At 50.4% G+C, this 22,990-nt stretch overlaps 2 protein-coding genes across 3 annotated transcripts in view; one reads left to right on the top strand and one right to left on the bottom strand.

Moving 5' to 3' along the window:
* Positions 1-22,990, top strand: part of LOC144735177 (carbonic anhydrase 2-like) — a 527,023-nt gene that overhangs the window by 220,388 nt on the left and 283,645 nt on the right. The gene's annotated exons all lie outside the window — the stretch shown is intronic.
* Positions 1-22,990, bottom strand: part of LOC144735232 (protein MTSS 2-like) — an 86,685-nt gene that overhangs the window by 17,089 nt on the left and 46,606 nt on the right. For both annotated transcript variants that reach the window (XM_078617719.1, XM_078617718.1), the window contains exons 4-7: positions 16,463-16,547; positions 13,196-13,287; positions 12,799-12,873; positions 1,607-1,764 (exon numbers count right to left, since the gene is read on the bottom strand). In XM_078617719.1, coding sequence (XP_078473845.1) covers positions 1,607-1,764; positions 12,799-12,873; positions 13,196-13,287; positions 16,463-16,547 — 410 coding nt within the window. The remainder of the gene's footprint in view (positions 1-1,606; positions 1,765-12,798; positions 12,874-13,195; positions 13,288-16,462; positions 16,548-22,990) is intronic.

Here is a 22,990-nt window from a genome sequence, read left to right as displayed (position 1 = left end):
TTCTGAAAGAAGAGCTAAATAGATCAGTGGGGCCTTACCTGGTAAAATAAAAACAAAATTAAGTTAGTTAATTGAGACTCATTCTGCTCAAAATGAGCGTGAACCCGTTCGTGCCGTTTGTTACCACCCATATCTCACAAGATGATGGTGTTTATAAAACACGCGTATTGGGCCTGAGCTAACATCTCTTGTTATGGTGATTACAGAGCAGCTTACTTTACTGTTGTTGTTCAACGTTTAGGAACGGTGGTGAATACTCGGGGCCGAGGAAAAGTGCTCTGCCGTGCGCCGGTGACAACAACAAATAAAAAATATCAATATTTAAATTGTGGGACGGTTGCCGTGGCGATGGACAAAGCACCTTTTGCCTCTGTAGGGAGGAGGCGTATTACGCCAAAACCATGATTGGAGATCAATTGCAAAATTGCGATTCGCGATACCACAATTCATAGCCCATGGGCCAGAGCAGAAATTGGCATCACACCTAAAAGGTAGAAAAGACTCCATTCGCAACGATTTCTTTACACGGCCAAAGCAAGTTAATTACTTGACAACGCCACTAATTTCATGCGGCTATCGCACAATTAAACTGTTACTGGCACACATAAAAAAAACGAGCGGTCACCGACGAGTGAAATATCTCGTCCGGGCTCGTGGACTATTGTGACTAATCTGAAAGCCGAGAGGAGCGTTATATCCTTCACAGCCAACCCCCAAAACCTTCCCACTGGAGTGAGGGCTGAGTCCACAATTCAAACGGATTTACCCATGCATCAATCTTCGCAATGGCTTAGCGGATAATGCGGCGCGCGTCTGGGATCCAGCTTAACGCGAAGGGGAGAAAAAAAAAATAATCGAGCCGTCGTGCAATGGAAATGTGCAGCTCAGCGACCGATGCTTTCACCCCCCTTAGTGGCCGCGCCGTGAGCAGTGCAGGTAGCGCAGGCAGCAGCGGTGGCGGTAGTGCAGGCTCTGTCGCAGGCAACGACGAAGGCAGAAGAACGCAACCCCCTCCTGCAGCTGTGCGCTTTTAAATCTAAATTGAAAACTCACTTCTTATGAATGGATACAATTTCCACACGATGATGATGATGATGAGCCACTTTGTTCGTGGCCAGGTCGCTTCTGAAAAAGAGCTGTATAGCTCAGTTGGCCTTACCTGGCACAATAAATAGTTGCAGTAGTTGCGTTTTCCGTTTCGCCCGCCGGACAAAGTTACGACTGAAATTAACTCAACCAACACAAAATGTAGAAACGCAGTATATATAAAAAAAAAAATCATCGTTTTGTAAGTAAACGATAAGACATTCCTGCGACGGAATGGATCCAAGGCAGACAGCCTCCTCCGCCTGCCGAGAGCGCCAGTCCACCGCCCTCCTAACCACGCCGTGCTCCACACGGTCCCAACATTGCCACCCCCCCCACCACCACCCCACCCCCTAAATTAAAACCCCTTCCTCGGCGATGAATCCCGCCGCCAATTTTCGGTGACGAAGTCGGTACGCGGGTATGCCGTGCTGTGCGTCGAACTTCTTTCGCGCCGCACGTAGCCCAACCGCGCCGAACGGGTGACGCGGCTTTTCCACAGCCGTCACCGGGGACGTACCACGACGGGCCGCAGCATGCACGCGAAGGAGCAGAATCGCGTGCGCTCCTCGATGAGGGCCCGGCGCACCGCCTGCTTCTCCGTCTCCTCCAGCAGCAGGTACATGTCCGTCACGTCCTGCAGGGCATGCTCCAGCTGCGGCTGGATCTCGCCCTTGCCTGCGGCACGGGGGGGAACGAACGGCAGAGGACTCGCAACGCTTGCCCCCCCGAAGCTCCGCGATTGTTCACCCGGGGCATGGGGGGGAGACGGGGACGGAGCCTTCGCGAGCTCAGCCCCTGAAAATCTGGAACTCCCTGCATGCCTGCCTGCCTGCCATCGGACATCCGGAACGTGCTGAGCGTGTCAATTCCATGGTCTGTGCAAGGCGCACCGATTCAGACTTGACTTCCCATAAAATCAAACATTTTAAAAAATAAAACGTCTCTGTATTTTTTTCATGTATTTTATTCGTTATTTTTCTACTCACCTTTCTCACGCGGTTCATTGCGCACGGTTGCACTTTTTACGTGCAATTGCAATTTACTTTGCTCAGTCGGTGTAAGCCGCTGAGGTCATGATGGGTGCCTTCTCACATTCCTGTTGCTTTATGCGCCACCCCCCTGTACCGTTCCCATCTAGTGCACTGGTGCTGACTTTATCGAGGGCAATATTGGCACGTAAAGTCAAAATTGATTGATTGATCGAGGGCACGGTCACAAACACCGTCGCATTGAAGCAGTGACGGCGACACCGGCAGCACGGTGACAGCATGGTGACGGCACGGTGCCGCCGATACTGCCGGCACGGTGATGGCGCGGTGACGGCGACACCGCCAGCACGGTGACAGCACGGTGACGACATGGTGACGGCACGGTGCCGTCGATACTGCCGGCACGGTGACGGCACACAAATGTGTGACAGCCGACGTTTAAAAAAAATATATTTTCAATTAAAAAGAATTCACCTGGGAAAATATCCCTCGGGACGAAGAATCTCATTTCCAGGGCGTTGATTGTCACATGCGCACACACAAAGACTAAGATCCCCCCGTAGAGCCTTAACAGACTGGTAGGGCAAGTGCTGTTAGTGAGCAGCGCCTATGAAGGCCAGCACGGCACACGAGGGGGTGGGTGGCCAAGACCACGCCCGGCCGCCTTTGTCTCCCCAGTGGTGATGTCTACACATCGCACGAGGTACTCATTTGAGGCTGAGTCGACCTAGGAGAGACCCAGGACCGGTTCAAATAATTATCACTGGTGTCGGCCGTGAGCGGGAATCAAACTCGGGCGGCCAGGTTCGTAGCGCAGCGTGCGAAGCGCTACACTACCGCTCCCCACGCACGCACGCACACCAAAACGCGTAATACGAACGACGAGCTACCGTTACATTCGGGGTAACGAAGCACAACAAAACCGCGAGCGAGAGACGACAAAAAATGAGACGGTGGTCAAAAAACAAGAAAAACATGGCGAATGGATTCATTTTCAAATCGATCCGCACGCCTGAATCGTGACAAGCCATCGCGCGCTCCCTGCCACTTGTTCTTGCGTCAAAAGCCCCTCTCCAAGGGCCCCAGGACTGTGCCGCGTAGAAGGGTTCCGAGCGGAACACAAAAGCGGCCCCCGCGGGATCTAATTCCTGGCCATTCTCACCGCTGGAACCTGGGGCGTGTCTGATCCTAGCCAGGGTGCGCGCTCGCTTTATTCAGCCTAAAGACATGCGGTATGGTCACTTGGGGGGAGGGGGGGGGAAACAAAAAGGTATGGCTGACCACATCATACTTTGCTTATAATAATTGTCATGGGGGAGTGGGTAGGCTGTTGATTGACCATACTTCCCCACGCTGGTCGATGGGTTCGTGAAGAACAGAGCTCGTCGGAACCCCCCCCCCCCGCAACCCCCGACTGCCCCAAGCACGGTTCAGATATCACCCGCCACGTTCGGTAGCCTTGGCCGGGAATCCAACTCGCGCGAACAGGCTGCGTAGCGCAGTTGCAGACAACTGCTGCATGCAACAGTGCTCCCGCTCCCCAATGCTGTTTGCTTGAATGGTCTTGCAAAATAATGCGTAACTGTACTCGCTGTTACTTTGACGCGTAAATTAACCTTGCCACAGGTCGTGAATAGCAAAGAAAGAGCACAATGTGTTCATTGTGTAACTAACACAAGCTTCCATTCACGAATCGCGCGCGCGCACACACACACACGTACACGCGCGCACAAAGACAAAGGTCCCCCGGATAGCCTTAACGGGCTGTTGGGGCAAGTGCTGTTTGCGAGCACCTATGAAGGCCGGCACGGCACGCGAGGTTGTGGGTGGCCAACACCACGCCCGACCACCTTTGTCTCCCCCGTGGTGATGATTTTACACACCGCACCAGGTACTCATTTGAGGGTGAGTCAACCTAAGGGAGGCCAAGGACCGGTTCAAACAATCGTCACTGGGGTAAGCGGCAATCGAACCCGGGTCGCCAGATTCGTAGCGCAGCGCGCTGACCGCTACACTACCGCTCCCCACATACGTTCACACACACACATGCACACACACACGCGCCTTGTATTTGTGCTTCAACATCATCGCAGCCAATTGACGGTACGACGCGCTTTCTTTGGAATTTCCACGCGGAGGGAATCAAAAGCTTTCGTAGTATTGTACGAAACACGTAAAATAGGGCGGAATTACCATTTCTATAAAAAGAGCTCGAGTGTTCGGGAAAACTGCAAGGTGGTTTGTTAGTCGGAAGCGAATGGCATTCGAGGCCACGCGGTGCCTCGAGCTACAGCTTGCTTCGCGGCAACATGGTCTACAAATCCCTTCGTGGTCTCACCCCACCATACCTTGCCACGCTTTTCGACTTCCACGCGTCGCCGTCTCGCCCTCTACGTTCTCAATATTCGCTGTCTCTCTCTCTCTCTGTTCCTCCTTTTCCGTAGCTCAGAGGTCGTAAACGGGTTTTGATTCCTTACCCGTACCCGGCAGCACATGGGTACTCGTACCCGTACCCTACCCGATACCCGGCTACCCGTACCCGGCCGGGTACGGATAGGGTACGGGTATCGGGTACCCGATTGCGACCTCTGGGATGAAGCCATGTTGCAGGCGCGGGTGGGTTGATTCTAGGAACTTGAATTGTGAGAAGAGACAAGACGTTGGGAAATGAGTGATAAACGGTGACTCACCAGTGACTCACGGCCTACCCGTACCCGGCCGCACCAGGGTCGCAAACGGGTACGGGTAGCCGGGTATCGGGTAGGGTACGGGTATCGGGTAGCCGGTTGCGACCTCTGCCGTAGCTCTGTTTCTCTCTTCTTGCCCCGCCCCCCTGGAGTAAACTTCCCCTTCCACATTAAGCAGTCACCTTTGCTCACTGGTTACCACTCCGCACTCAAAACTCTCTAGCTCACCCCACGACTCCCCCTCATAACCGCCACCACTGCTACTTTTCCCTCTTCCTATTCTCATTATGTGGCGATCACTCATTAAACCCGTCCATTCAATCCAATCATCATAATTCACTGTCATGAATTTTGCTGTCACCAAATTCACGCAACATCACATATTCTCTCCCCCATTGTTTCCTCTCATCTATTTTATCCACCTCATCGACCACAATTACATTCATACGTTGTACCGTCCGCTAATTCTGTGTGAAGCGCCTCGCGTGTGGCGCTATACAAATTATTTCAAGGTAAGATGGAGCAGCAGATGCAAGTGCATTTTCGCACTCCGCAAAAATGAACCCCCGAAGGGCCCCAAGCAGTTAAATTTCCGGCACGGCCATCATCGGTAGCCAACGACGACTGAAGCTGTCCCAGGGCACCCCCCTTCTATCAACATCAACCTGCACTGACCCAGCGTGGTGAAGTATGGATAAACAACCGGCTGTGACCAAAGATGGCCATGGGCAGCGGATTTATGACAACAACAAAAATGGCCGTAAAATTTATTCTGGTTTCTGTTTTTTTTGGTCACTTTCCCAGCAAACATTCCCAACGTTGCATGTTGCTTGCGCTCGGAACCCGTTGCAAGTCGGTGGGCCCCAGCGTCCCGCATTTACTGCGAGGACACGCGGGACCGAGACGCGACTCTAAGAGCGTTAGGCATCACCGACGCTCCTTCGAGCCCCAAATAAAGATCGTGAAAAGTTGGGCCCCCCCCCCCATTCCCCCCAGCCCCGCGTAATTTACGTCGGAGTTCGTCCACTGCCCTTGTTAAGGCATTCCTGCTACGCCCGTGAAAGAAAGTTTACAGCACTTTCTAAAAAGGCACCAACTTGGCTCGACTGCCCCCCCCGCTCCCCCCCCTCTCTCCCCCCCCCCCTCTCTCCCCCCCCCCTCTCCCCCCCCCCCGCCTCCCATCGCTTCCCAGTCGGCACTGTTGGTACAGCTTCCCACTGGGAGCAAACTTGATCTGAGGAAACAGCTCGGCGGTGGCGTAGCCGTGGGGGGGGGGGAGGGGGCTCTGGCGGGTCTTGTGTGGAGGGTGGAGTGGAGGGAGGAGGTGGGGGGGGGCAGGGGGTGGCTGCCGCTCTGAAGAGGCTCCTCCACAGCGGCGACGACACCGATGAATCGTGGGGAACGGCACTCGCACCGCCGCTCCGTCCGGCCGAGTCTCGGCGCGTTTTGTTCGTCGCCGTGCCGAGTCACCAATCGCGGCGGCGGTGGCACAAGGCCGGCGGGCTAACTGTCGTTAGTTGGCGGCAGGGGGTTGGCGGCGCGCAGTGGTGACACTTGTACCCCGCAGCACGTCTCCAGTAGACGCGGAAACGTCGGGCCGAATTGTTCCAACCTCGTGCCGACGGGGCAACAATCGCACGTTTAATGGGAGGTTTCTGGATTCGAACGCACACTTTGGTGCCTCTCAGCGTGTGGCTTTGTATGCTCTCCCACTGTTCTGGGTGGCTTTTTTTCCGGGTTCTCCAGTTTCCTGGCAAAGCTACAAAAAAAACAACGTGCATTCTGAAACTGGTCTTGGGCCAAGCCTTCCAGTTCTGAAGATTTACACCGCGACAACAACAACAACAACAGCAGCGGCAACTTGTATGTACGTGTTTATGTTGAACTTCTTTCGCACCGTACGTAGCCAACCGTGCTAATCAAGGGTGGCACAGTCGGGTTTTTTACAATCGGGTTTAATTGTCTTTTTATATTAAACCCGATCATCTGAGATTGGGAAAAATCCGGTTTAATCGGTTCTAATTGCAGAACCGCACTTTTAAACGATGGGCTTCGTCCATTCCAAGCTAAGGAACTCACTGGCGCCCACGATTGTGGAGAAGCTCGTGTTCATCGAGACCAACCTGCCCGCCGCATTCTACGACTACCCCGTGCCCGACGGCCCCGAGTACGATAGCAGCACCGACGAGGAAGCAGCCTAAGCCTTGGATCAGAGTTTCGTATTCATTAAACCAGGTTTTAATTCCCCGAAATCGGGTTTAATTGTATTAAAGAAAAAACCCGATGGCTGCCGCTGAAAAAAATCGGCTTTTTTCCACCCACGGTGCTAATCGGAGGTGCGGGGGGACGGACAACAAACTTAAACGCACACAGAAAGCAGCGTTTGAAGAAGTGAGTTTTGCAATCTACATTGAAACGTGCGTGGCTCCAAGTGGCTTCCGAATATCGACGTCACTGCAGACACCTGGTAGGATCCTCCTGAGAAGAAAGCTGTCCTCGGCTTTCCTGGGTAACACGACTGTGATGAACAAGTTCTTCCCGAGGACAACTACCGGTGGCTTCGAGCGGATTGTCACTCGCTCAACGACCTCAGGAGGGAGGGATGGATGGGGCCGGGTCATCTACCAAAGAGGATTTGTCCTCGCAAGTTAAGAAAATAAATGTTGCTTTCGTTGGCATTATGATTACGTCTATTTTTGTTGCGACCCGTTGTTCATGCTGTGTTCGCCAGGGAACCGACGCTTGTGTTGATGAAACCCGATTCAAGAGCTTCTTAGCTCACAGGGTGCTTCAAAATAAACCAATAACTCAAAGACGGATTATCACTGAAGCGCATCACGAAGCAGGTATCATTTCAATTAAAGTCTTGCGTCCGTTGCATATGCATCGAGCGTGCGTAAGAAAATCAATCGCATACGAGTCATGCCAACCATACGCAGGCTATGCCACTCATCGTGCAGTTTTGGGAAATGACGTCGACAAGACTGCGTGAACGAGAAACGACGACAAATAACACAAATGAGGAATAACACGAAACCTATTCTTCAATCAAATTGTAATTAATGCTTATCAAGTGGACATTTATTGCAGAAAAAATTATCTACACGCATGTCCCTAAATGCGGAGGGGGAAAACCGGAGGATCTGGAGAAAAAAAATACACGCGACCACGGGGAGAGAGAAACACGCAAACTCCAAATATACAGCAGCAGGCGTCAGGGTCGGGATCCAACCCACGACCTCCTGCACACCGGGCAAGTCAGTTAACATCTCCTAGCCACCGTGGCGCCACCACCACAGCCACCACCGTGCCCTGGCTGAGAAGAACAGACTGTGTTCGTAGAGGCTTGTCCACAGCTCTCCCGGGGTAGACATACATTAACTCTGGGGTGACACGGGTCACCAGAGCGCTGCTGAACTGTGAACTACGCGCGCTGCCACTCACATCGCAATGCCCAAACGCTGTCAGTGTGGTTTACTGTTATGCGCGCAGATACGGTGACTGTAAAAGTCAATTTAAAAACATTTTAAATTCAATTTTACTATTTCCTATAAGGAGCCCCCATAACCCCCCCCCCCCTTCCACTGCACCCGGCCGAGGATGCATAAAAAAAAATCACGGCCGCAGACGGGCTTTGCTCATCCGAGGTGCGCAACAACAGGGGCTTCTTTTCGAACGCGTTTCGACGCGTCGTTCGACGAACGCATTCGAACGCTTCGCGGAAAAAAAACTCGGCTAATACACGGCTCACCCGCTCGACACTGTTAAACAGCCGCGGAGCAACGGGCTTCCAGGGCGGTGAAATGGGAACGCGCACGAGGACGTTGCGTTTCAGGCCCACGTTGGAGGAGACGTCCTATCAACGGATGGTAAACGTCACAAACAAGACGGGTACAAAAACGACGAGGAGTTGAATTGCCACGACTAAATCTAAATCAGAGATGTTAACTACCTCGCCTGGTATGCAGGAGGTCGTGGGTTCGATCCAGACCCTGACCTCACCTGCTGTATATTTGGAGTTTGCGTGTTCTCTCTCTCTCTCTCCCTTCCCGCGATCGCGTGTATTTTTCCCCGGCCCTCCAGTTTTTCCCTCCCCGTTTAGAATGAGCGTGCGTTCAGAGTATTCGCCTGCCGTAAATTCCCACGCGATACGCCACTTCGTTGAGCTATCATTTGGAGATGACCAGGTCGCTTCTGAAAAATAGCTATAACGCAGCTCAGTGGGCATTACCTGTTAAGAAATTGTAAAATAGTTTTAGTTTAGGTTTAGCATCCCCCACACTCTGCATCTGTTCCCTCTCCCTGCCGTCTCCTGTGAGAACAGATGCTGCCCAGTAGGGGGCACGGGGCGGGGGGTCAGTGAGTGACAACAACAACAACAAAAACCGATAGGAGTGCAAAAATAGTTAAAAGGTGTTACGGAGTCACTAAAAATTAAAACATAAATACGAAGCGCACACGAGCACAAATTGTCCATCGACTGCTGCCGATTTTACCAACGCCAAATAGCAAGCTTGGGGGCAAGGCAGCAAAACAACAACAACAGTCCCGGACCACACCAAGACAACAACGCAACAGTCGTCCCTCAATTCAATTGCACAGTTACCAGCCGCAAACAATCAGCATCCTTGTGGGTATTATGGTCGCACAAAATGCTCCTTCATTTGCCTTAAATCTGTGATTGAATAAAGTAATTTAATAGTAATAATGTAGAGTCATTTGTAAAGCCACTGTTGCATAGAAGGGCTCCCCGTGCGATGTCGGTCATGGGCGTTGTTTGACCATACTTCACCACGCTGGTCAGCGCGATTGGTTGAGGGGGTGGGGGGGGGCAGTGAGGGTGGTTCGGGCCAGGACCGGTTTCAAATAGCAACTCGTCACTGATGTCAGCTGTGGCTAGGGAATTAAACTCCGGTCCCGCCGGGCTTTTGCGGCAAGTTGTGCAAATCGGCGCGCGCTGCCGCCCCACATCTTTGAGGTGACCTGAGGTAAAAATTTGAGCAACCGCGTTAAGAGGCTTACTCCGGCTCCCACTTCAGCAGTTTGCGAGCACAAACATCAAACATGTTTTGGCAGCTTAATTTTTTTTTTTTAAGAAGGTAGTAACTTTAATCCCACGAATACTGCAGGTTATCAACCGCAGGCAGCTGGCAAAGTTCTGCGAACGTTTCTGGCCCAATGGGATCTCGTGTTTTTCCTCGCAGCTGGCCACTAGGGCTTTGCCTTTCCATAACCAGCAGGTGTTAATAATCCCTACAGATGCTCGCCAACATCCCCAAGTCAGCCGGCAGCAGCAGCACCAGTGTCAGTGATAAAGAGCCGGTGTCCATTCACTGTCGGCGCACCAGCAAGCAAGCAAGCCCGAGGGGCTACCAAATTCGAAAAATGCTTAGCTGGTTGGCGCGAGGTCAGCAAAAAAAACCTGGAATTTAAGGCCAAAAATAAAACCAACCCTTTAAAATCCCTTGTACGGGTTCCGTTGCAGGGTGGGTTTCCCGTTCACCGCTGAATGTCGGAAAGCGCATGCGGTTCAGCGTTTATATTAATTTAGAGAGGCGTAGTAGCGCCGTTGTTTTTTAAAGGCGTCCTACTCACCGCAGAGAACCGCAAAGAACCGCAGCGTAACGACCGCCGCAACTCTACGTCAGCCGGCGCCAAACTGTGCCACGCGCCCTCCCCGCGCGGCCTTGTTGTGAGCCTCGTCTCCGATAGGTTAATTTGATTTTATTCTCACGATTCCATTCCGATGACGTACACGCGTGTGCACATACACGCGTGTACGTCACGTCGTGGGAACGGAACCGGTATGGGAAAGGGTTAAACTCCACGGAATTTCACCTGCGTGGTAGAGGCAGCATTGGTGCATGGTCGGCAGGTGGCACTGACATTATCCAGAAACCCAATTTTCAGCGTCGGATAACACGAGCTGTATTATGCATTCATTTCACACGGACAGTTGGGACGAATGTGAGGCCAGATTGGCTAGATAAATAAACGTATTCAGAAAAAGTCCTTCGTGTGCAATGATGATGAAGATTTCAAACAAGCCCGCGTCATCGTTTAACCAAGAATCGACCATCGTGTTGTCCATGTTTATAAAATCTAAATCGCACACTTAGAAATAACCAGCAAAAGAAGCCAAACTCGAGGCATCCCAAAGTAACCACGGTTAGGACTTTCCTGGGCCAATAAAATTACGCAAAACAAAATGTATCCAATCATACGGCGAAGAGGGTGGGGTCAATTCGCTCGTCCCTTTGGGGGATGGATAACATTTGCACCATTGAGGCAAACCAAAGTGGGGGTTCCTCAATTGGTATCCCGGTCCTCGCTTTGAAAATCACACGGAATGTCCACTGCTGGCTTGACGTAAGTCCCCGCCCGACACTCGCGTGACGAGCGGGGACCTTTTGCAACTGGATTATTTTACTTTCTATGCCGTTACGCGGCTCTTTGAAATGATAACGCACGACACGATCTCTCGTGGCCCAACGTAAAATGGCTCAGTTTAGCCCCGGGGATGGATGTGTTCAGCGACGGATGACGCTCGGCACGCGGTGTTTTAACGCTCCGTAAAAACCCCGCAAGAGGCCTCTCTCCCCTTTGCTCCCCAAATCCGCTGGCCCAACATCGGTGGCCGCTCTCTCAAGCGGTGAGAGTCTATGGGTCTCTATGCGAGCCAATAGGTCTCTATGCGAGCCTATGGGTCTCTATGCAAGTCTATGGGTCTCTATGCGAGCCTATAGGTCTCTATGCGAGCCTATGGGTCAGTACGTGAGTATATGGGTCTCTATGCGGATCTAAAGGTCTCTACGCGAGCCTATGAGTGTCTATGCGAGCCTATGGGTGTCTATGCAAGTCTATGGGTCAGTATGTGAGTATATAGGTCTCTATGCGGATCTAAGGGTCTCTACGCGAGCCTATGGGTGTCTATGCGAGCCTATGGGTGTCTATGCAAGTCTATGGGTCAGTATGTGAGTATATGGGTCTCTATGCGGATCTAAGGGTCTCTACGCGAGCCTATGGGTGTCTACGCGAGCCTATGGGTGTCCACGAGAGCCTATGGGTGTCTACGCGAACCCGTGCGCTGTTATGGGTTGGTGGCCACTCTTTTGAGCCCCTACGCCCCCCACACCATCTGGAACTCCCTCCCCCATCCGCCCCCCAAGACAACCCCCCACCTGGAGCGTCTCCCCTTTCTGCTTTCAAGTCTTCTTAGAAAGCAACAGTCACTTTAAAGCGCTCCCCCCCCCCCCCCCCCCAGTGCCCCCGCTTTTTGTTTTCTCTCTCTCTCTCACTCTCTCATTATCAAAGCCACCGAACCCACGTAGGAGAGTCCGGGGGAAACGCGGCCGAGGTGTGCGGCTGCAGGGCCACGGCAGCTGCAGGCGACTTCCTCTCCAGCTGCTCAAGGCAAAAGCCGAGAGAAGCGGCTGTGGTTCAGCCCAGGGGGACGAAACGGAAGTCGTGTGATGGACTCAATAAAAACATATTACGGCATTTTTATTCAACATTCTTTTTAAATATATACACACCCGAAAAATGTATCCCGATACTGCTGCGGAGGCAGTGGTGCACAATTAAAAAACAAAAAAATATATAAGGTTGACGTTTCTGGCAATGGGGCCGTCCATAAATGACGTCACGCGATTTTGGACGATTTTTGACCCCTCCCCCCCCTCGTCGCACACCGTCACAAATGTCTGACCCCCCCCCCCCCCCAGGTGTGTGACGTTATTTATGGACGGCCCCAATGGTCCTGATTTATATCATGCTACGTTAAGGCAGCGGTTTCTGGCGAACGTGTTGACTTTCAACATCCTCGATCGGTTTCCGACTCGCACAGCCGGCTACGTACGGCGCGAAAGTAGTTCACCGTGCGTACGTACGTACACCGTTTCTTGCATTTGTTTGATCTGCAATGTGTGAGGCCTAGAACACAAACCACGAGCCCGCCTGCCTGCCAAGGGCGTTTAAGAATAACTACGGGAGCACGTGTGAGCGCGCTGCGCCAACCGCTTACGACAGCTTACCTTTCTTCACTTTCTTTTGTAACTTCATGGTGTCGAGGGACTTCTTTTTAATTTCTTGTCTCACCCTCTTGAAATCTACGGCGGGGGGAGATGCGAAATTAGTGGTAACGTTCGATCGACCCGTTCGCCTCGCCACGCGACGCACAACGCTGCCGTCGATTCTGAGCGAGCGAGGATCAAGCCACAGCTAGGCCCACGGAGTGGCCAAATATTCAAACCAAGTACAGTTCAAGACACACTGTACACAGTTGTTTCAAATATATGCGTGCAAAATGTTTACATTTAAATCTCGCTCAGTCAACGCGTTCACGTTCGTTAAATTCGACAGCTCACACAGCACGCTGGTGATCAAACCCTGACCAATATGAACCGTCCAAAATATCTCTCTCTCTGGCACCTTTCGCATGATCTTTGTCCAGCTGATTGGTGGACTTTTTCCAGTCCTCAAGTCGTTCTTGCAAGGGGTTGATCAGACTGTCGAGCAATGCCCTGAAGAGAGAAGGTGCACACGGCGGGGTTAATCGAGAGGTACAGCTTTTAGCGTTGACCGGCAATCGTGAACCGGGCGGTAGGGATGGCTACGCAGCACCGAGGGTTGGTGGATCACCGCACACACACGTTGCAAAACTCCCTCCCCGTGGACGTCGAGGTGCCACAACCCTCAGCTCGCCGGGAAAAGGCGGTACGGCAAACGTGGACTCCCACCTGTTCCCTCTCTACGGGATAGAGCGTTGCCCCCTCGCACGCGTCGCTCTTCTTCCGTTGCTTCCGTTTACTCCCACATTAAACACTCATTCATCGGCCGAAGACATCTTCATATGAAGGGGGAGTGCAGAGCTTGGCCTGACCGTCTGCCTTTCCCATTCGTCCGTGGTTCCTCCTCGAGCTTTGCTGATTGATCTACCTAAACGAACTGTGGTAGAGCATTATTATATACTGCTAGCGGTACAGCGGCAGGGGGGTTCAAAAAAATGGCCCAATTTCCTCGCAAGGAAATGGAACCGAACCAGAGACCCTCTGGATCGCAAGTCCAGTGGTTTGTGTGGCAGCTCCCTTCGTTTCTCGGTTGGTTAAAAAGGTAAAAAAAAACGCGCACTCTTATTGCTGGACATTTATGTGTGTTTTGAGCTGCACAATGGTGCACTTACCAGCATCCGTCTACTCTCCTTGCATTCTCTCTCTTCCTAATAACACCACTGAAAAGATGCAGGAGGAGCCCCAATCCCCCATTGCCACCATTAACTCAGCTTCATAAAAGCCTCACACTAAGGCCTCTGTGTTCAGCCTCAATGCCTGAAGCTGCCAAAAGCTGCAAGAAAAAATAAGAAAAGAAAAGTACAGTCCTTTGTGTCGATCCACTGCTGGGATGAAAGTCGCCTCACGCCGTCTCCAGATCGTCAAAGTCTGCTTGACTATACTTCACCACGCTGGTCAGTGCGGATTGGTGAACGGGTGAGGGCCCAGATGGGCGGTTGATGATGTTAGCTGCGACCGCGAATGGAACTCTGCGAGCCGCGTGTCTCGGACCGTGGCACATGACCCAACGCGTCGCCGCTCCACTGCCCTAAAAGCCGCAAGCGCTCCAGCCAAATTCTCAGCGTATGCATGAGCCATGTCTCCCAGGTGGCGAATGTCTCGTTGTTTTTTTTTGTCATGCTCCAAGTCGAGATAAAAAAGAAGGGGGTGTTTTAATTTTTTTTTTAATATCTGGTTAAATGAAGGAAAGAGCTCAAATAATGACCGTGAGAAATCGAGCCGATTGTTTCGGTAGCAGCTCCATGTGCTGCCGAGGGCACGTTAAGCCACTTTCGTCGCGCTATCGTTTGTGATAGACAGGTCGCTCCGAAGAAGTTAATAATAGCTCTGTGGGCCTTACTTGGTGAATTTTAAATAGTTTCTAGTCTATAATCATCTGAGCGCACCTTCCGATATAGTTTTAAAAAGTTTGGCTTGTATTTGTTCGTGTGACTTGCTTACTTCTCCTATACTTTGCACTCCAATCGTGTTTTCGTATCGTTTGTCGTTGTAAAGTTCTGAACTCCGTGCCCCTAATGGACATCTGTGACAAAAAGAGCTTCATAGCTCATCGCATTCCTCCTCCAGTACAAATAAACATTCTGATTCCGACAATTGCTTCACAGCACCAAAACACGGGCCTGAGCTCAGCTGATGTCCATCCTCTCCCTTGGCGGAGTGAAGTCGTTCGTTTGGCATTGTGCTCGATGTACATTTGAACTGGGGTTTTATCATGATTATTGAACAATTTGACATTGGATGGATCCTACAATTACTCAACACCGATGATATCTAATTATACCTTGGCCAATATAACCGACTGCACTCCTCAATTCATGCACTTACATTCAAACATAAATGCCGCTGTGTAGCAACTAAACATTATGATTATTATTCATAGCATAAGAGAGGTCCCACTTCCGATCACTGTTGCCGTGCTGTAGCACACGACTGTAAGAGTGCACATTCAAAAAGAATGTTAACTCGGTGAATCCGGAACGATGAGACTTCTCGCTCTGCGAGCGACGGGGTCTCCTTGTACCATGTGGCCCCCCATCAGCTGCAGGTGCCCTCACTCCCTACCAGCTCGGGATGCCCTCCCTCTCCAGAATGCGGGTTGACGGGGGACACCGTCGATGTTTGATTGACGACTGAGGCCTCACCTCCACCCCGTCGGTCGCTTGACGAGCCCTCGACCAACGACTCGGTGTCGTCTCTTCACCCTCATTCTATTTCGTCTTGAACAGCGGTGATTCTTTTTGGCATGTGGTAATGCTCATGTGCATAAGTGCTTTGTGATTATTATTTTTGCATCAATGGCGCTGTATTAACGAAACATCAAGTCATACCTACGGGACCTTTTTTTGCCAGCATCAAAATGATGAAAAAAATTGGGAAAGGCTGTGCCCTCTCTGACAATATAACAGGGGGTGTTAAGATGTACACACACCAAAATAGATATACCTATAGCAAGGCATCAGGTCTGCATTAACCACACATGCTTGTGACAAAACTTGCAAACAGACATGCTCTGATAACATCGCTTAAAATGGACATTTCCACAAAGGCTTTCATAATCGGGTAAGCAACGTGATCAATATGTCCCGATATGAAAAATAAGAATAGGTTTTTACCCTTTCTGGCAATAAAACAGATCTTAAGATGTTCAAACACCAAAGATACCTTTTGCAGAAAGGGTCAGAGCCATTCTTATTTTTCATACATTGATACTTGCAAAGAAGGTATCCCATGATATTGCTGCTCACTCCGAGCTATCAATGCTCTGATAGTGGCATTGTCTTTGTGCTGTTCACCTTTGCGCATTCTCTGGTCTGACACTGGTGAGACTAGGCCATAACGAAGGCTGTCTCTGGAGTGGGACAATCAGTTTCACAGACAATGCCATATATTATCAGAGCATGTTTGTTTGCATGTTCACCACAAGTACGTGTGGGCTAATGCAGACTTGATGCCTTGCAAAAGGTTTCTATTTGAGTTTGAACATCTCAACATCTCCTGTTTACATTGCCAACAAGGGTAAAAACCTATTCTTATGTTTAATACTTTGATACTGGCAAAAAAAAAAAGCTGACATAAAATATGTGCCGACAATGGCGCTGTCAAAAAAATAAAAAAATGTAAAACTTACACGGAGAACTGGCGAAGCTTGAATTCGATGCTTTTGTGCCTCATGCACATCCGGGTAAACGCCGAGCCGATCTCCCGCGTTGCCCCTGAAACAGAGAAGAGCCCGCACGAACAGTTGGAGGCATCGTGTCACCCGAACACCACGATTCTCAGAGACCACGGGTCAAGTTCGAACGCAAACACACGAACGCGTAACTAGGGCTCACTGAATTAATTCCTTCGACCAAAGCCGCGTGTCGAATGCCGAAACGGTGCCGGTGTAGATCCTTGGCCCATCTAGTCAACAGAAGGTTAATGTAATCTGAAGCGTACAAGAAGACCCCTCTCCTATGGAAGCATGCCAAGGTTAATAATGTTGAAGCTTTACCGCATTATGTGAAACCCCAACAGGGGGCGCGTGCAATAGTACACACACACCGCCAGCAGATCCAATTAACAGCCGTTAAGGAAGTGTCAAACTTGCGGCCTTTTTAAATGTCACGCCCCGCCGTGCCCAACTACTGTCAAAGTGTCTCGTACAAACTATCTCCCACTTGAGACCCATTTTCTGACACGCAAGGTGCATGCGCTGTCGTGCGAGAGTGGTTTGAACGGACACTCCGCTGTCTCCGTGTCCCCACGTCACTCTGCATGCCACGTCAAAGACGCGCTGTGACGTGAGGTGACCCACGAGTGCTTCGCCCACGAAGAGATTTCCGTGCGGGGAGCTGAATATCGAACGCTCGTGAAGTGACGACCCCAACCCCCCCCCCCCGCACAACCCCCCAGCAAGAAGTTAAACGGAATAGGCAGAAATTGCTGCGAGTTTCAAACAGCGAACAAGAACATACCAAAAACATCAGCGGTTCCTGAAGAACTGCATTGTGGTCCCCTTGCCCGCAAGGTCACCGTCAACGTAAATTTGAGCAAACGTAACCCGGACTGACAGGGCAGCAGCAGTGAAACGGAGGCGAACTGTGGACCGGTTTTTGTTCCATTGTTTCGACGCATCAGTAGAGCGGATACCCAACGCTCACCGTAACCGCCGTGCCGCTGCCTTTCCAGTTCCCACTGCGAGCGTCGTTCTCGCAGTGCCCTGTGCACACATTGCGGAGTGGTGTGACCCGCAGGGAAGCGCCATCTCCTCACCAAATATTGCCTCGAGGCAATATTGACGTGGGCCTCGGCACAATGACTTCGTAGGCTTTGCAAGTCACCCAAGACACCCAAGCCAGATAAAAAAAATATTGATTCATGCTGGAGGAATCCGATGAGCTATAAAGCTCTTTGTCACAGATGTCCTGTAGTGGCGGGTAAGAACGTTACCAAAGCACGACAGTAGTGCAAGAAAAGTAAACAAATCACCCAAAAACATACAAAAAAAAGAAACCATCCCCATCCTACCAGGCAAAGCCCACTGAGGTATGAACTTTTTTTTTAAGAAGCAACCTGGCCACAAATGATAGTTCAATGAAGTAGCATTCCACGTGGAAATGTATCGCAGCCAAATACACCAAACGCACGTTGATTCTAAATGTGGAGGGAAAAACCGGAGGACCCGGAGAAAAATCCACGCGGCCAGAGGGAGAGAGGCATGAAAACTCCCAAATATACAGCAGGCGTCAGGGTCGGGATCGATTCCACGACCTCCTGCATAGCAGGCGAGGTAGTTAACATCTCTCCACCGCGACGCCCACTATCTGTTACCAGTAATTAAAAGCAAGATTACTCAGACGTCCGCTTAATGCGGCGTTACACGTTGAGACACCATCGATCGACACCCACACACAGGTCAACCACTCAGCCGCGGCGTTAACCGTCGGTCGGGCCGGGAGCTTCTCACTTTAAACGGAGCCTCTTTGCCACGGATCCGTCACCACCGTACAGACGACTACTGTATACGCCCAATAGCAGCATCGCATTCTCTGATGCGGCAGAAGCTTGCCACGTTGGGTGGGTGGGGGGGGAGATCGTGCTGAAGCTTGCTGAGTGTTCAAGACTTCACTTGCATCCTCGAATGGTTTGCACGCGGACATGAACGACAACTGCTCTGTCCTCCGAGCAAGAAAGTAAGCCCAGGGTTACTGCTCGATTCACAAATCCGTGCATGTACGTATGCACGCTGAACTTCTATCGCACCGTACGTAGCCAACCGTGCTAATCGGAGGTGCGGGGAGGGGACGACGACAACAAATAAAAAGCAGTTGTAAAGAAATGAGTTTCCAATCGAGATTTTAAAAGTGCAAAGCTCCAGTGGCTTCCTAATAGGATGCGAGCCATGTTTTGGGAATTTGATTCCGATCGTTGGGTTCACAGCGCTGCTGTCTTACCACTCTGCCATAGCCCGAGTATAAAACTATTTTTTCAAATAATCTTCCCGACAAATCACCCTTTCCCCTTTCGGTGGGACCTCCCCTGTATGGTTTGGGGCAATGAGCCCGTCCCCCATATTTCTATATTCCCCCCGTCCCATGCTTTTCATAACCGGTTCGGCTTACGTTGATGTAACGGGGCCTGCCGCACCACCTCGGTAGAAATATTTTGAAAATAATATTTGAACAAAAATTCTTCCCGAAAACCCAATAGTTTCGCTGCCTTGAGGCCTCGTTAACCGAGGGCCGCGCGATGAGCGGGGAAGGGACCCCCGGCCACAGCATTAAACATTAAGGAGATCAACCGCCTCGTCATCGCGCCTGTGCCGGGCTCAGGGTTAAGTATGTAAAAGATCAAAACGCTCAATAAAATGCGGTGGGGGGGGGGGGAGTCGACTGCTGTTTGTCCAAAATGAGGACTTTCACCGCGAGCGTTCCGGGAAACTGTCGCTGCCGCCGTTGTCGTTTTTGGAAATATCGCCCAGGCTGTTGGCACGAGCTTCCTTTTAAACAGCCAGGATGGAGTGCATTTGAGAGATGACTTCTCCTTTGCAAGGGATACGAACGAAAAAAAAGTACAAATCTCAGTTAGGAACCTGTTCATATATTTGCCAGAAAGAAGCTAGCGATGACGGCGAGTTAGAGTTTTGCATGTCGAAATAAGGACCCCCGTAGCGTAACATCTCGTGGTGGCGAGATGTTGACTTCCTCGCCTTGCTTGCAGGAGATCGTGGAAACGATCCTGACCCTGACACCTGATGTACATTTGGAGTTTGTATTTCTCTCTCCCTGTGGTCGTGTGGATTTTTCTCCGGGTCCTCCGGTTTCTCCCTCCACATTAAGAATCACGCGTTTAAGAGTATTTGGCTGCAATACATTTTCACATGATGGACAACTTCATTGGGCTATTATTTGTGGCCAGGTCACTTCTGAAAAAGAACCACATAGCTCAGTGGGCCTTACCTGGTGAAATAAAAAAAATGGTTTTAGTAAAGAGAGGATCCCTGCCAGTAAGATTCAAAGATCACCAGCATTGATTCAAGGAAGCCTGACTGAACATCAGGGCTGATGAGACACGGAATGTCAAAACAGGTCCAGAGGTTTGCTTGTATTGATATCAAAGCCACTGAAAGGAAACACTCCCAGAAGGCTGTGCAGCTGATGGGTTGTGTTAGAAACACCTTTATTTTTTTCCACGTGGATAGAGAGATTTATGCGAAGGAGGCATACTGTTTATTTTGTCAGTTATAAACCCTTTGTAAATATCAAACACATTACGTGCTGTGGTGCATTATGGGTACACCCCTACACAAGCAGAACTCTGTTCTGCGTCTCTCCGCATGTGAATACAATGGTCTGGAAAGCCAATAGGCTTATGTAAGAACAAATATTGTCGCAACTTTGCAGACAAAAAAAGTAGTTTAACTAATTTCTTAGTTTTCACTCATAATGCTCCACAAACAAACGCATCATGAGTTTGTACAAAATATATAAATTTACTTTTTGCATTCAAAAGGGTCCAAACTTGTAGGTGCAGCGCTCTTACCAAATATGGCAACTGGTAAACCAGCAGCATTTGTTTGACAAGCCCGACTGATGACGAGGCCCAGCACATCGAAACCGGGCCGGATTGTTCTTGCTGGATAACATTGATCTCGAGAGCCAAAGAGTTTCGCTTTTTTAACATGTTTCATAAAAAAAAGTGTAAACTTCAACTCAAGCGGCGACATCTCCCAGTGACCGCAAATAAAGTTCTGAATGTCGGGACACGTCACGTGACCCGCCCTCTCTCCTGCGTGGCCAGCATCCACGATCTTCAGCGGGATCGATACGCTCGATACGTTCACGTGCCCCTTAGCAGGCAAGGGAGCAGCTGCAGTCACAGCGAGTGCTCATGAAGGTTGCACTCAGAACCTCCGGGGCTCTGCACCTCCTCCTCGGCGGACGACGCTTTGTACGTACGTGGTCAACCGCGCCAATCGGTGAAGTGGCCTAACTAGGACCTCGGGTTTTGTTCGCATCTCGGGAATCCGTGGTTTTCCGCCAAGTAAACGGCATCAAGGCTCTTTGCCGTACACGGAGGTTGAAAAGTAAAAAAGAAAACATTATGAGTGGGTATGAATCTTGATTTGAAGCTTTCGTGACTGTAGGAATCCATACTCTTTGGTTCTTTCGGTAAAGTCACGTAGTTATAAATAATATAAAAACAAATCACGACGTTTCGATTGCAACACAAGCAATCATCATCAGGTGGGAAAACCACAGCAAAAAATTTTTTGTGCTTTTCCCACCTGATGATGATCGCTTGTGTTGCAATCAAAACGTCGTGATTAGTTTTGATTTTATTTCTAACTACGTGACTTTACCGAAAGAACCAAAGAGTATGAGTAGTGGGTATGAAGTTTGGTGTGAGCAAGTTCCAGTCGGAATGCAGAGGTTGTCAGGTCGCAGACCCAACAACAATAACGACGACGACCACGGCCTGGATGTGTGGACAAGCCTTAATGAAATGTTGACTCTGCACACAGTCGCACTAAGGTCACGCTTTACTGGATAACGAAGCAGTTCCCTCTGGTTTGACCTCGCCCATTACTTCACGCCTCTGATCAGCACGGCTGCCTACTTACGGTGGTGCGAAAGAAGTTAAAAAAGAAAACACGTGCATACCCCCACCTACGCATACCTGTCAACCCATATGGTATACCCGTGTTCTTGTACATTGAAATTGAGTAAAAAAATGTGTTTTGTCCATTTGTTTGTGTTTCTCCCTTGTGATGCTACTTTGTAGGATGAACGTTGAGATGTATAACGGGCACGGGGTGACCAATAAGGTCTGAATTGGTCTGTAATAAGATCAGGCACTGATAAGGGGTTGACAGGTATGGCTACGAAAGAAGTTAAACATAGTACACACGTACAGGTATATTCTATGTACCGGTTCTGTAGCAATTCCGTCGAAAGGCGTTTGCTTCACGCAGCGATTAGTCGTCACTCTTACGGTGTATTTTTATTTTTTACCCAGGTCTCACGTGCAGGAGAGTCAAACCCATCTCAATGGGCCCCCTGCCCGGTTACGAAAGCTTTATATTCCTATCCGGTTATATTCCGACCTGGTCACCTGGTTACCATCGAACGTAAACAATTTTAGTTCCGAGCTGAATTGCTCTATCAAAGTTGTGGCGGGCAGGGAGGGTGCGAGCAACCATTTGTCAGACACGGATATCAGATGACCGACGTCAAGAAACGCACCCCCCTTGAAACGGTTGAGGCACTGTAGGAGCGGATGAGTGATGCTTCAAGCGGGGATGAACGATGCTATGGTCGTCTGGTGGTTGCCGAAGTTCTGGAAAAGATGTTTATTTTGTCCATCGCAAAGTCTCGATCAGATTGGCATTTTGTTAAATTGCACACGGGTCCTGCCGTTCCACACTTGCCGAAACGTGGGAAAGCGTCTGCAACCCTATACAGGCTGACAAAAAGACAAAGATCCCCCGTATAGACTTAACAGGCTGTTGGGGCAAGTGCTGTTAGCGAGCACCTATGAAGACCAGCACGGTACACGAAGGGGTGGGTGGCCAGCACCACGCCCGGACGCCTTTGTCTCCCCAGTGGTAATGATGTTACACACCGCACCACCAGATACTCATTTGAGGCTGAGTCGACCTAGGGGAGGCCCAGGACCGGTTCAGAAAATCGTCACTGGTGTTGATGGTCGTGAGCGGGAATCGAACTCGGGTCGCCGGGTTCGTAGCGCAGCGTAGCGCTAACCGCCACCCTACCACTCCCCACATAGAGGCTCACACGCACACACAAGATGCAAACACTGTGCAAAGCAATGGGCGGCTTCGTTATCCAGTAAAGAGTGACCTTAGTGTCACTGTGTGCGGAGTCAACATTCCATTAAGGCTTGTCCACACATCCAGGCCTTCGTTGTTGCTGTTGTTGGGTCTGCGACCTGCCAACTTCTGCATTCCGGCTGGAATTTGCTCACACTGCATCAACACCAAACTTCATGCCCACTCATTATATTTTACGTTGCAATGTCCGTATATAGCATGAGCCTTGAAGCTGTTTGCATTGCCTTTGGACCTAATGCGATATCTACAAACACAAGGTAATTGAGTTTGACACAGCTGCCCAAATTGGTCGGTCGACTTCGTGATTTTACGATTCTAAAT

The sequence above is a fragment of the Lampetra planeri genome, chromosome 54 (assembly GCF_965212315.1).
Source record: "Lampetra planeri chromosome 54, kcLamPlan1.2.h2, whole genome shotgun sequence".
In the NCBI taxonomy this organism is placed as follows: domain Eukaryota; kingdom Metazoa; phylum Chordata; class Hyperoartia; order Petromyzontiformes; family Petromyzontidae; genus Lampetra; species Lampetra planeri.
Note: the sequence above shows the minus strand (reverse complement) of the source record. Positions and strands in the feature narration are given on the sequence as shown.